Source organism: Amphimedon queenslandica, unplaced genomic scaffold (assembly GCF_000090795.2).
Source record: "Amphimedon queenslandica unplaced genomic scaffold, v1.1 AMPQUscaffold_13092, whole genome shotgun sequence".
NCBI classification, from domain to species: Eukaryota; Metazoa; Porifera; class Demospongiae; order Haplosclerida; family Niphatidae; genus Amphimedon; species Amphimedon queenslandica.
The window spans coordinates 73,971-85,469 of record NW_003546672.1 but is presented as its reverse complement, the minus strand read 5'-3'; the positions used below and the strand labels follow the sequence as shown (position 1 = coordinate 85,469).

Genomic DNA, 11,499 nt, shown 5'->3' with positions numbered 1-11,499 from the left:
TGTTTTTATAATGCGTTTTGCTAGTGATTTAGCCATGATAAGAACAGTGCCAGTGCGGGAGCCATTTTGTTATTTTCAAATTTCATTCAATCTGGCCGCCATATTGTGCCCAGGGCACCTCCTTTTATACTGTGATCGACGGAAGCGATTTCATGACGTTGCGTGAATGGTTTTATAGTGCACCTTCTTGTTTAATACTCAGTAAAGTACATGTAGCATCATGGGCGGTTGCAGAAATTTGGTTTGACCTGGGCATCAATAATTAGTGGGTGTGGAGTGGGTGCGGTTCCATACAATTTTGCAAGGAAAATGGACAATACTGATCTATAACTTCATTGAGATGGTTTCTTAGCTTAAAACAACAAAGAAGCCTATTGAACTACCACAGTTTGCACTGGATGCCCACACCAGAATCATGAATATAATTATTGGTCAAAAAGTCAACCTGGGCATTGCCCCCTAATGCCCAGGCCTGCAACCGCCTATGTGTAGCATCTTCTCCAATCCTAGATATATCAAATGATTCTTTTAAGAAATTTAAGTGAATCGTTATTGAAAGAATACATAGGTATATTGCATGTTCTTGAATGCTATAATGAAAAAGTGTCTGGTTATCATCTAACTCATTAAAATTATATTTGAGTACCTGACGATGAGGTGGGATTCCTTCTTTATCCTGTATCTTTGCCTTAATTCTCCTAATAGTATCTGAAGGTTGAACTTCAAGAATAATTGTTTTGCCATCTGAAGTTATGACATTAAACCTTATCATTTGCTTAGCAGGATCTATCAAATGTATTGTACTTTCCTTTTGAATATTATAATCTGAGAGTGTACAACCATCTTCTAATTGTTTACCAGCAAATACAAGCCTCTGTTGATCAGATGAGATTCCTACTTCATCCTGTATCTTTGCTTTAACATTTTCAATAGTATCAGACAGTAAAGCTTCAAGAAAAATTGTTTTACCAGTCAGAGTTTTTACAAACACATATGTATGTTCACAGTCACCTTGACATACATGTAAATATATTGTACTTCCAATTTGAATGTTATAATCTGAGAGTGTGCAACCATCTTCTAATTGTTTACCAGCAAATATGAGTCTCTGTTGATCAGGTGGGATTCCTACTTCATCCTGTATCTTTGCTTTAACATTTTCAATAGTATCAGAGCTAGGTTCAACTTCAAGAGTAATTCTTTTACCAGTCAGAGTGACAAATATTACCATGCCACCACCACCTCGATAACGAAGTACTAAATGTATTGTGCTTTCCGTTTGAATATTATAATCTGAGAGTGTACAACCATCTTCCAATTGTCTACCAGCATATATGAGTCTCTGTTGATCAGGTGGGATTCCTTCTTCATATCCTGTATAGCTCCTTTAACATTCTCAATAGTATCAGAAGATACAACTTCAAGAGTAATTGTTTTACCAGTCAGAGTTTTCACATAAAGCAAGAAACATTTCACGACACAAATCGTATCTTCATTTTGAATTTTATAATCTAAGAATGTCTTGTCTTTGTCAATCAAGCGGCATGAACCATGAATCAGCAAAATGTCTTCTTTCTGCAATGAACTGAATTGCTGTATTTTTATTTTATTTGATATCTTCTCTTTCACATTTTCAATAGTATCAGATGGTTCAGCTTCTATGAAAAAAGTTCTAGAGTCACCAAACAGGAAATTCCTGATAAAGATAATTCTAGAGCTGCATCTAATTGTCTCATCAGGATGGGGCACTGTATCAACGACACCAGAAGATATGTCCACATTCACATTAGACCCTTGATTGGATGCCCATACCTTAGACAGGGTCTGGCCCATTGTTAACAAGAGAATTCAGTACCAACAGCAAAACTTAAGAAATACAAAAGGGCTGACGAGGGGGCGGAAAATGCAATGGGATCCACAGCATAAATCGATGCATATAAAATTTTATACTGCGTGGGAGGAAAGAGAGAGGAGGAGCCTGGAGATTGGAGAAGGAAAACTGGAAAAGAAATAGAACTCTAATATCTCCTTCTCTCCATCTTTCCCACAAGTCTTCACGAGTGGACGCCAGCAACCTCTTATCCATAGAGCTGGATGATATGGGATCCATAGACCAACACTTACATACACACCACTTATATGCACTTATGTTACCTCCAGGGAACATTTTTGCTACTTCTATTCAGTTGCAGTAGCTGCATCAATTGCAATTTCGCAGCACAATGAGCACATAGTTCGTTTATATATATAGCCTATGGTCCCAGCTAGCTATGCTTCTTATTAATTTCTTATTTTATTTATACTATGAGGAATTAGAACTGCTGCACAGATTTATCTCGATTCACGAAACCGCTTCTCTTTGAATTCTGGATATAATTTGCCAACTGGCAATCTAAAAGTCTTTATTTTCAAAAAAATATCTCTCTTGCTCTACACAAAAATTGTCACTATTAAAAATACTAATTCAGAGTATGAATAATGGATCAAATAATAACGAATAATAAATCAAATAATAATTAATGACACATGCAAGAATAATTACAAAACAAAAAACACACGCACACATCACTATATCTAACATATACAATTATTGAGATCAAAAATTACAAAAACATGCTTGCATGTACTATTAAATACATATATGTATAAATGTAATCACAAGTATTTTTTTCTAATTGCTGCAGCAAGGTCACATCTGTGAACAGCTTCCATTTCTAGCACTTCTGCAATGGTATCCCAAGTGTAGGGAGGACAGTCAATACTTGTTTGCCAGTGATGAAATACAGCAAGATAACAGGCTATGGGGTCAGCATTGTGTTGATCTCTAAAAGAATACAAAACTGATGAATGAATACCGAGCATTGTGCCAACAATCAGCCATTTATCAAGAGCTTTAGCAGCAACATCATTCATAAGATCCCTTTCTTTAGGAACAGCAAGAGGAGGAGGAGGAGGAAGAGGAGCAGCAGCAGTAGGAAGAGGAGAAAGAATAGGACTGGTAGGAGGAATAGTCTCAGGCATAGCAGGAGCAGGAGCTGTACCTGTAATAATGATGCACAATGACAATCATAAAAAATAACTGGTTTAATATCTTACCTAAAATTAGCTCCAGAATGTTAGTATCATCATATATTTGGTAGTTACTAAGAGACTTTTCATCATCCATTTTATACTGGTTGTAAATTAAGTCAAAATTTGATAAGTTTAGTTTACTTGAGAGCCTCTTCTTTAAAATACGGACACTTTCATCTAAGTCTATTGATTCAGTAATAATCTCTCCTGAAGGCATCAATATACGAATAGTCAATAGAACGAGAAGATCAATGACTTCAGTTGGTGGAACGCCATGAATATAGTACCGGCATAAAGGTACTTTACTCTTTAAAATATTTTCATTTGATTGGCTGTAAAGCATTTGATTAGAAACTGGTATTCCTGTGGTTGCTTTTATTTGTTCCTTTAGTTCTCCTACGAGACCTTTCAAGACTACATGAAAGGTCTTTCTTACACCTCCAGGCAGCACAACAGTAAGGCCAAGACTACAGTGTGGATTAACTTGTACTTTAAACTTAAGTATCGATCTACGAAAATTTTTGATTTGCTTAGAATCATCAGATACAACTTCATTGTCTAAAAGAAGTAGTTGCTGTTCAATTGGTATTCCTATTCTAGTGTGAATGCTAGCTTTTTTCTTAATGCTCAGTAAAGTAGCATCTTCTCCAATCCTAGATATATCAAATGATTCCTTTAAAAAATTTAAGTAAATCCTAATTGAAAGAGTACATAAGTATATTGCATGATCTCGAATGCAATAATCAGAAAGTGTCTGGTTATCATCCAACTCATTAAAATTATATTTAAGTACCTGAAGATGAGGTGGGATTCTTTCTTTATCCTGGATCATTGCCTTAATATCCCCAATAGTATCCAAAGGTAGAACTTTAAGAGTAATTGTTTTACCATTTGACATTATGACATCAAACTTTACTTGCTTAGCAGAAACCAAGTGTAAAATACTTTTGTTTTTAAGATTATAATGTAAGAGTGTACGACCATCTTCCAATACTTTACCAGCAAATAAAAGCCTCTGTTGATCAGGTGGGATTCCTACTTTATCCTGTATCTTGGCTTTGATATTCTCAATAGTATCAGAAGGTTCAACTTGAAATTGAATAATATTTTTTGCACCAGTCAGAGTTTTTACAAATATTGCCATGCCACCACCTCGAAGACGGAGTACTAAATGCATTATATTTTCCATTGAAATTTTATAATCTGAGAGTGTACGACTATCTTCCAATACTTTACCAGCAAATAAAAGCCTCTGTTGATCAGGTGGGATTCCTTCTTTATCCTGTATCTTCGCTTTAACATTCTCAATAGTATCAGAAGGTTCAACTCCAAGAGTAATCGCTTTACCGGTCAGAGTTTTTATATGAATCAAGAGACATTTGTCACATTTCACTACACGAATTGTATCTTCATTTTGAATATTATAATCTAAGAGTGTCTTGTAACTCTTGTTTAAAAAAACATCATTGTAGCAAACCAACGGGTGTAAACCATAAAACAGCACAATTTCTTGTTTCATCAAACTGATTTGCTGTGTTCCTACTTTATCCAAGACCTTTTCTTTTAAACTGTCAATAGTATCAGTTGGTTTAGCTTCTATTACAAAAGTTCTGGAGTCACCGAACATGAAATTTCTAGCAAAGATCGTACAAGAGCTCGATCTAACTGTATCAGCGACACTAGGCCTAGACATACTGTCCACATCTGGCGCATGATTAGACCCTCGATTGGATGTTAATACCTTAGACAGGGTTTGGCCCATTTTTAACAAGAGATTGAAGCGAGGGTTGAAGAGAATACCTCGGAGAATACCAACAACAAAGACAGCAAGTCAGAAACAGAAAGGGGGCGTGAAAAAAACTTAAATCAAGTTGAATGGGCTATGAATGGGATTGGGATCACACTTATCATTGTGTTTCTTATCATTGTGTAGGAGCAAGAGTAGATAATAATTATCTAATTATTATCTACTCTTGGTAGGAGGAAAGAGAGAGGAGGAGCCTGGGGCAGGGGAAGGAAAGAATTAGAAATAAAATTATGGCTACTTCTCCTTCTCTCCATCTTTCCCACAAGTCTTCACGAGTGGACGCGAGCAACCTGTTATCCATAGAGCTGGATGATATGGGGTCCATAGACCAACAGGGCCTCCTTCCTGGAGGAAGAGGAGAGAGTGCTGATCCTAATTTAGAAGTGTGGATAACAAAGTCACACGTTATGATTATGAAAAGAGGAGAGAGCACTGTAGACACACTTTGGTACTCGAGGGAAGACGGGTCTCTACTCGTTGGATCAAGTAATGTCTAGATAGAGATATCTTTGTTGTGGTTTAAACTCTTAAAACTGTTTCATTATTATTATTTTAATTATTTTTGTTTATATTTTCGTTTAGGTATTGATGTACAAGCAAATTCTGTGCCAACTAAACTCTGCCACTCTTTTGGATTAATAGGAAAACTCCAGTTACTTTCAAGTAATCACTGTCCTTACATGTACTGTAGCTACACACTTCCTCTTTCAGACACTGGTTGGTATTTGTTAATAATAACTGAAGCAAAGTCCATAGGTCGCCTACCAAACACAGACTCTGATGTGTTTTGTATCGAGAGAGTTGCACTGATTTCTTTATCGGCTGAGAAATCAATAGACGAAATTAAAATGGAGGTAAAGAGGGAGAGAGGGGGAAAGATGGTGTAAGAGGGAGAGAGAGGGAAGATGGTGTAAGAGTTCTCTCTCTTATTTTCATAGACGTATGCTCAGGATCGTAGAGAGAAAGATGTTAAAGATATCGGGAAGTTAGAGAAGAAGCTTAAGGAGGTAAATGAGCTAATGCACAGCTGCTACTATTAGTGAGTACTATAAGTACATGATGTATACTACTGATGGTTTCTCTTCTCCTTATCTACAATTAAATGTAAAGAGGTTGTAGTAATTTGTATTTGAGCCATGTTTATTTGTGGTCCCTTTGTTTTTTTAATATTCTTTAGTAAACATTATTAACATTTATGGCCTCCTTCCACTTGACCTCTTTGTAGGCTTTGCTTCAGATGTTTAATGGATCCAGGTCATTCTATTTCAGTTACGAAACAGATCTGACGCAATCGGTTCAGCGCAAGCACGACTGTGGAGACGCCAATAAACTGAGGAAATGGGAAAGGGTAAGTTAGATAAGACCATGTTTGTATTTTTAGATTATTTTTATTGATAAACATGTACATTTAGGTTGATGAAAGATTCTTTTGGAACAAGAATATGTTGCAGGATTTACTTGATAATGATAAAACAGTAAATTAACAATAATAATAATAATAAATATTTGTTTATGCATCTAGATTGACAAGTGGGTATTACCCGTTGTTCAAGGTTATATTGAGATCAAGACCATACCCATACCTTCTCCAGACCAGCTCGGAATATTCCTTAAAAAGCAGCAGTCACACGACACTCATGTGACCACATTTTTATTGGGGACTCCGCCCAAAGAAGGCATGGCTACAGCATCAGTGGACGTGGAGGAAAGAGGTGGAGAGGAGATAAAGAGAAATGACCGAAAAGATGAACATGATATCTATAGTTCAACGCCATTAGCTGCTTCTTTGCCAAATGAACTAAATGATACTTTAACTCAATCAAATCAGCATCAACTTGATCAATCAATAACTGATACTCAATCTGATCTCATATCATTTCATACTGATTCCAAATCATCTCAATCTGATCTTAAATCATCTCAAATTGATCCCAAATCAGATTCAGAATCATCTCAAGCATTTGTTATGGTTCCTAATATCTCAAGTGATGTACCAACCGTTACCATGGCTCTGATATCAAGACGGAGTCGCCACAGAGCAGGTAATGTGTATGTGAGTCTGTGGGTGTAGTCATATCGTTGCTATAGGAACCAGGTATCTAAGACGAGGGGTCGATAATGAAGGACATGTTGCAAATTTTGTGGAAACAGAAATGGTTAGCCAAAAAAGAAAATATTATATTAATGAATAAATTCCTCTTCTTTTTCCTCTCTTTCTCTCTCTCTGCAGCTGCTGCTAGCCGCGACTCATTTATTATCATTTATTGTAGTAAGAGGATCCGTTCCAGTGTATTGGACACAGCCTGGCAATAGATACAGGCCACTGCCAATTATAGAGCAAAGTAAGTGTACACATGCTAATCCTATAATGATTTATAATGATTTATTTATTGCAGCTGATGAAGAGACAGCTGTTGCATTTGAGCGTCATTTTGAAAGCCAGATGAACCTGTACAGGGAACAGGTTATTGTTAATCTAATCAACCAATCAGGAAGAGAAAGAGTAAGAAAAAGAATACGTGTTTACTACTTCCATAATGAATGTGTACATAATATTAACTCTCTGTGTACTACACATTGTACATGTATAATGTAATGCAGTGTATGTACATGTATGCGTTGTTGTTTATCACCTTTCATTTTGTTTTGTTAAACTTTGTTAGATTGTGTCAACAGCGTTTGAGAAGCAGCTGCTAACATTGGACTGTCCGTCACTGACTTATGTTGCTTTTGATTTCCATCATCACTGGTCAGTATAATAAATAGCAGCTGCTTATGTTGTAATGTACCCTCTCTCTCTCTCTCTCTTTAGTAAGGTTAACCAATGGCATAACATTAACCTACTCTTAAGTAATATTGAACAATACATTACAAGACAAAAATACTTTTGGTAAGGGATGGAACACATCTTTTAATCCTCTCTCTCTTTTTACTCTCCTCCTCCTCTCTCTCTTTCAGGATTGATAATGATGAAGGCAGCTCAGGACAGCCTTTATGCTATCAAAATGGAGTCTTTAGAGTAAACTGCATGGACTGTCTTGACAGAACTAACGTGGTGCAATCAGTAATATGTAAAGAATTCATACAAACTGCAGTAAGATGATGATGATAATAATAATATTTTATTTGTTATTGTTGATGTAATATTACTTTATATTTGCTGTTACATTTATTACATGCCAATAATAATAAATAATTTTAAAATAATGATAATATTATTATTTGTTTTTTGTTCTCTCTTTAGTTACAGAAGCTAGGTCTCATTGATCCTTTTACTTCTCTCACTGGTCAATTTCTAAGACACTATCAGGAACTATGGGCCAATAATGGGGACACCATCAGCAGGCAGTACACAGGAACTGATGCCATGAAAGTAATTTATGCATATTGATGTCCTTATGCTGTGTAGCAAGTTTGAGCTGATTCCGACTTCAATTTTAAAAGTTATGGCCATTTTAAGAAAATGTCAAATTTTTGAATATTACCCAAGGCTATAGCCCATGGTTTTTTCCAAAAAATGGCTCTGAAATCACCCCAAATTTTTATTACATTTTCTGATACATATTGATGTCCTTATGCTGTGTAGCAAGTTTGAGCTAATTCTGACTTGAATTTTTTAAGTTACGGCCATTTTAAGAAAATGTCAAATTTTTGAAAATTACCCAAGGTTATAGCCCATGGTTTTTTCCAAAAATTGGCTCCGAAATCATCCCCAATTTTTATTACATTTTCTGATACATATTGATGTCCTTATGCTGTGTAGCAAGTTTGAGCTGATTGCGACTTCAATTTTTTGAGTTATGAGCATTTTAAAAAATCAATAGTACTGTATATTATTAATAGGGTGATTTAACAAGATATGGCCAGAGACGTTTGTATGGTGTAATGAAAGATGGTTATAATTCAGCTCACAGGTAACGTGCATATATCATGTACAATGTACATGCATTTTCATTTTCATGTCTATACACTTAGGTATTTGCAAAGTTTGTTCAGAGATGCTTACAGACAAGTTGTCATTGGTTAGTTAAAGAATAAAGATTAGCATTTATCTCTCTCTCTCTCTCTCTTTCTCTCCAGATCTCCAACAGGGTGCCCCAGTTCAGGATGCATTGACTACACTGTCACAGTCTCAGAAAGGAATAAGTGAAGATGAACAAGGCCTGAGACAAAGATCATACTCTGACCTGCCACCTTGGTCCTCCGAGAGAGAACAAGTAACTCCTTGTTTTATTTATTTATTTTCATTAATTTATTTATTTATTTATTCGTTGTTTTTTGTTTTTTTTTAGTTGATTGCAGATATGATTAAAACATGTCGAGATAATTTATTTCCTAATACGTCGGTACCAGTAAAAGGTTGGGCACTAATTGAACCAGCTGGATATAGGTAAGCATAACTTGTGAGTGTTTATAGAGGCAGGCTATGGAGTTAGTCTGCAGTTTATGACACAGTTCAGTTGTCAGTGAATACAGCATCATGTATATCTATGTTAATCTTTTTTTTCTTTTTTAGTTTTGTTCCAACTTCAGAAGGTGAGGAAGATGCTGTGCTGTTGCTCTGCAAGGAGAGACGACATATTTGTGTCGCAAAGTAAGTTCTTTCATTTTGACTTCAGCTCTGACTCTCTTTCTTTATTCTTTATTTAGTTATAATAATGAATTTGAACAAGTAGCCTGCTGCATTAGGATACCACTGGACAGAATAGAAAGGATAAGTATTGGTAAATATTATTAGCTATCTCTGTAGCTAAGTAACTCATGCCATTGTGCTATAAATTTTGAGCCAATTTAAGACTATTTCTTGAGTCATTGGTACTGAAGAAATTGATTAAAAAAAGCATGCACTCTACAGTCCATGATTCTTTGTGAATTAATTCAAAATAACCCTTGCATTTCTCATTGACCTTATGCTGTGTATAATAATTATTTCAATGGTATTATAGGTCCTATTGGTAGTATATTGAAGACATCACGAAGGGTCTACATGAGATTATTCTATACTTTATTCCCGGGCTGCTCCTGCTACTTCACTTTCAGACCAATCCACTCTATATCACTTGAGGAAGACAAACGTATGTTATATTAATAGTTATTAATTAATGTTATAGTTATTAAATATTAATAGTAACTTTATTGAGCTTAAGTCAAGAATTAGTAGAAGTTCAACCAACCATCACGCTACAAGAACAGAGACTGACAAAGTAAATTATTATAATAATTATTATTATTTTATTTATTATCACTATTATTATTAGGAAGGCCAGTAAGTTCCATGAAGGTATAGTCTACCTCATATCTCCATCAGAATGGGCAGCTGATGGTTGGGAGAATGTCCTTATACCAGTCAAAGAGACCAGAGAGACAGCTCCTGATAAAGGAGGCTCTATATTTTATGATAATGTCTCCTCATCCAGCAGTGCCTCTGTTCGATTAAGTATCCCTTCACCTAATGAAGAGGAGAAAGGAGGAGAGGGAGAGAGAGTATCATCACAGAGTTCTATCACCGATGATGATAATGATGAATCGTTTTCTGCTCCTGCTTCTCCCTCTAAATCAAGGGAAAGTAAAATAACAACATTGCAAGAAAGGTCAAGGCTATTCTCTCATGGAAGTGCTGAAGATTTACCGTCAAGAGTCATTCAAGATGACAGTGGAAAGGGAGAGAGGAGGAGACACAAGAGAAGAGAGTCCATTGGCTACGTTATATTAGCCAGTGCCTCGTCAAGCATTGATCAGAACGAATCAAGTCCTGATCAGTTGATTCAAATTGATGATTTCCAATTCCGTGAGAGAGTACCATCACCAAGAAGTCCCTCCTCACCACCTAATAATACTAAACCACCTGGTCCCACCACAACCATCTCTCCTACCATTTCTCCTATTCCTACAAGTACCACTTCTCCTTCAAGCTTCTCTCCTACTTTTAGTCCGTCATTTTCTACAGCATTTTCTTACAATGCAACAACTGGAAGTCTACCAGAGAAAACACTGCCTCCTTCTCTTTCTCCAGTAGAAGCCATCACTCTCAGTGCTCCAGTCTGTGTCACTGATTTTGAGCCTTTGGAGGGAAACACTGCTCCCAGCACAGCTGCTAATACTGGAGGAACAGGGAAGAGGTTTTCACGTTGGAAAGCAAAGCTATTCAAACAATCGCAGCAACAGGAAGCACGTTATGAAGAGGAGGAAGAGCTGGAGGAGAAGCAAAGTGACAGCCGTTTCTATGTTGACAATGTTGAAGAGGAGAAAGAGGAAGTAGTAGCAGGAGGTAGAGGAAGATTAGCGAGGAGTATTCTGAGGGGAATCAAGACTAGCAGCTCATCGCTGACAAGAGAGAAAGTTGATAATGTAGAGATTATTGATGAGGAGAAGCAGTTGATGATTAGTGCAATGGCTGCCAGTAGAACAAAATTTATAATCATTTAATCATTAAGTACAATTTTTAATAGCATTCATCATCTAGTCATTATTATTTAATATGATATTGTGTTCTGTGATTCTATTTCTGAATTTTTTAATCCTCTTAATAATGGAATGATAGTTAAAGAAGGAATAATGTACTATTTCATCGAAAATGGCTAGGAGCCTAGGAGAGAATTATTCTCAATTTCTATAGCATT

At 36.1% G+C, this 11,499-nt stretch overlaps 2 protein-coding genes and 1 pseudogene across 2 annotated transcripts; 1 reads left to right on the top strand and 2 right to left on the bottom strand.

The window, feature by feature from the left end:
* Positions 1-445: 445 nt before the first annotated feature.
* Positions 446-1,836, bottom strand: LOC100634453 (polyubiquitin-B-like; annotated as a pseudogene).
* A 537-nt stretch (positions 1,837-2,373) lies between these two features.
* Positions 2,374-4,919, bottom strand: LOC109585280 (polyubiquitin-like). The gene is made up of 2 exons (XM_020001281.1): positions 3,097-4,919; positions 2,374-3,041 (listed from the first exon to the last, which is right to left on the bottom strand). The coding sequence occupies exons 1-2, from the start codon at positions 4,832-4,834 to the stop codon at positions 2,656-2,658; spliced, it is 2,124 nt and encodes a 707-aa protein (XP_019856840.1). The 5' UTR covers positions 4,835-4,919; the 3' UTR covers positions 2,374-2,655.
* A 161-nt stretch (positions 4,920-5,080) lies between these two features.
* On the top strand, positions 5,081-11,428 carry LOC100634330 (phosphatidylinositide phosphatase SAC2-like). Its single transcript, XM_020001279.1, has 23 exons — positions 5,081-5,365; positions 5,462-5,542; positions 5,591-5,733; positions 5,818-5,886; positions 6,105-6,227; positions 6,292-6,354; positions 6,402-6,921; positions 6,968-7,035; positions 7,110-7,221; positions 7,276-7,382; positions 7,543-7,628; positions 7,692-7,769; positions 7,838-7,973; positions 8,124-8,252; positions 8,723-8,793; positions 8,855-8,901; positions 8,960-9,096; positions 9,172-9,269; positions 9,396-9,473; positions 9,530-9,603; positions 9,826-9,954; positions 10,008-10,083; positions 10,138-11,428. Exons 1-23 carry the CDS (start codon positions 5,110-5,112, stop codon positions 11,303-11,305), a joined length of 3,849 nt encoding a protein of 1,282 aa, XP_019856838.1. The 5' UTR covers positions 5,081-5,109; the 3' UTR covers positions 11,306-11,428.
* Positions 11,429-11,499: the final 71 nt, after the last annotated feature.

Bases quoted from the DNA above. Each gene is read 5' to 3' on its own strand.
- LOC109585280 (XM_020001281.1), bottom strand. From the start codon at position 4,834: ATGGGCCAAACCCTGTCTAAGGTATTAACATCCAATCGAGGGTCTAAT. The intron at 3,042-3,096 runs GTAAGATATTAA...TCATTATTACAG, and splicing joins CATTCTGGAGCTAATTTTAG to GTACAGCTCCTGCTCCTGCT.
- LOC100634330 (XM_020001279.1), top strand. From the start codon at position 5,110: ATGGCTACTTCTCCTTCTCTCCATCTTTCCCACAAGTCTTCACGAGTG. The intron at 8,794-8,854 runs GTAACGTGCATA...CTATACACTTAG, and splicing joins GGTTATAATTCAGCTCACAG to GTATTTGCAAAGTTTGTTCA. The intron at 9,474-9,529 runs GTAAGTTCTTTC...TTCTTTATTTAG, and splicing joins CGACATATTTGTGTCGCAAA to TTATAATAATGAATTTGAAC.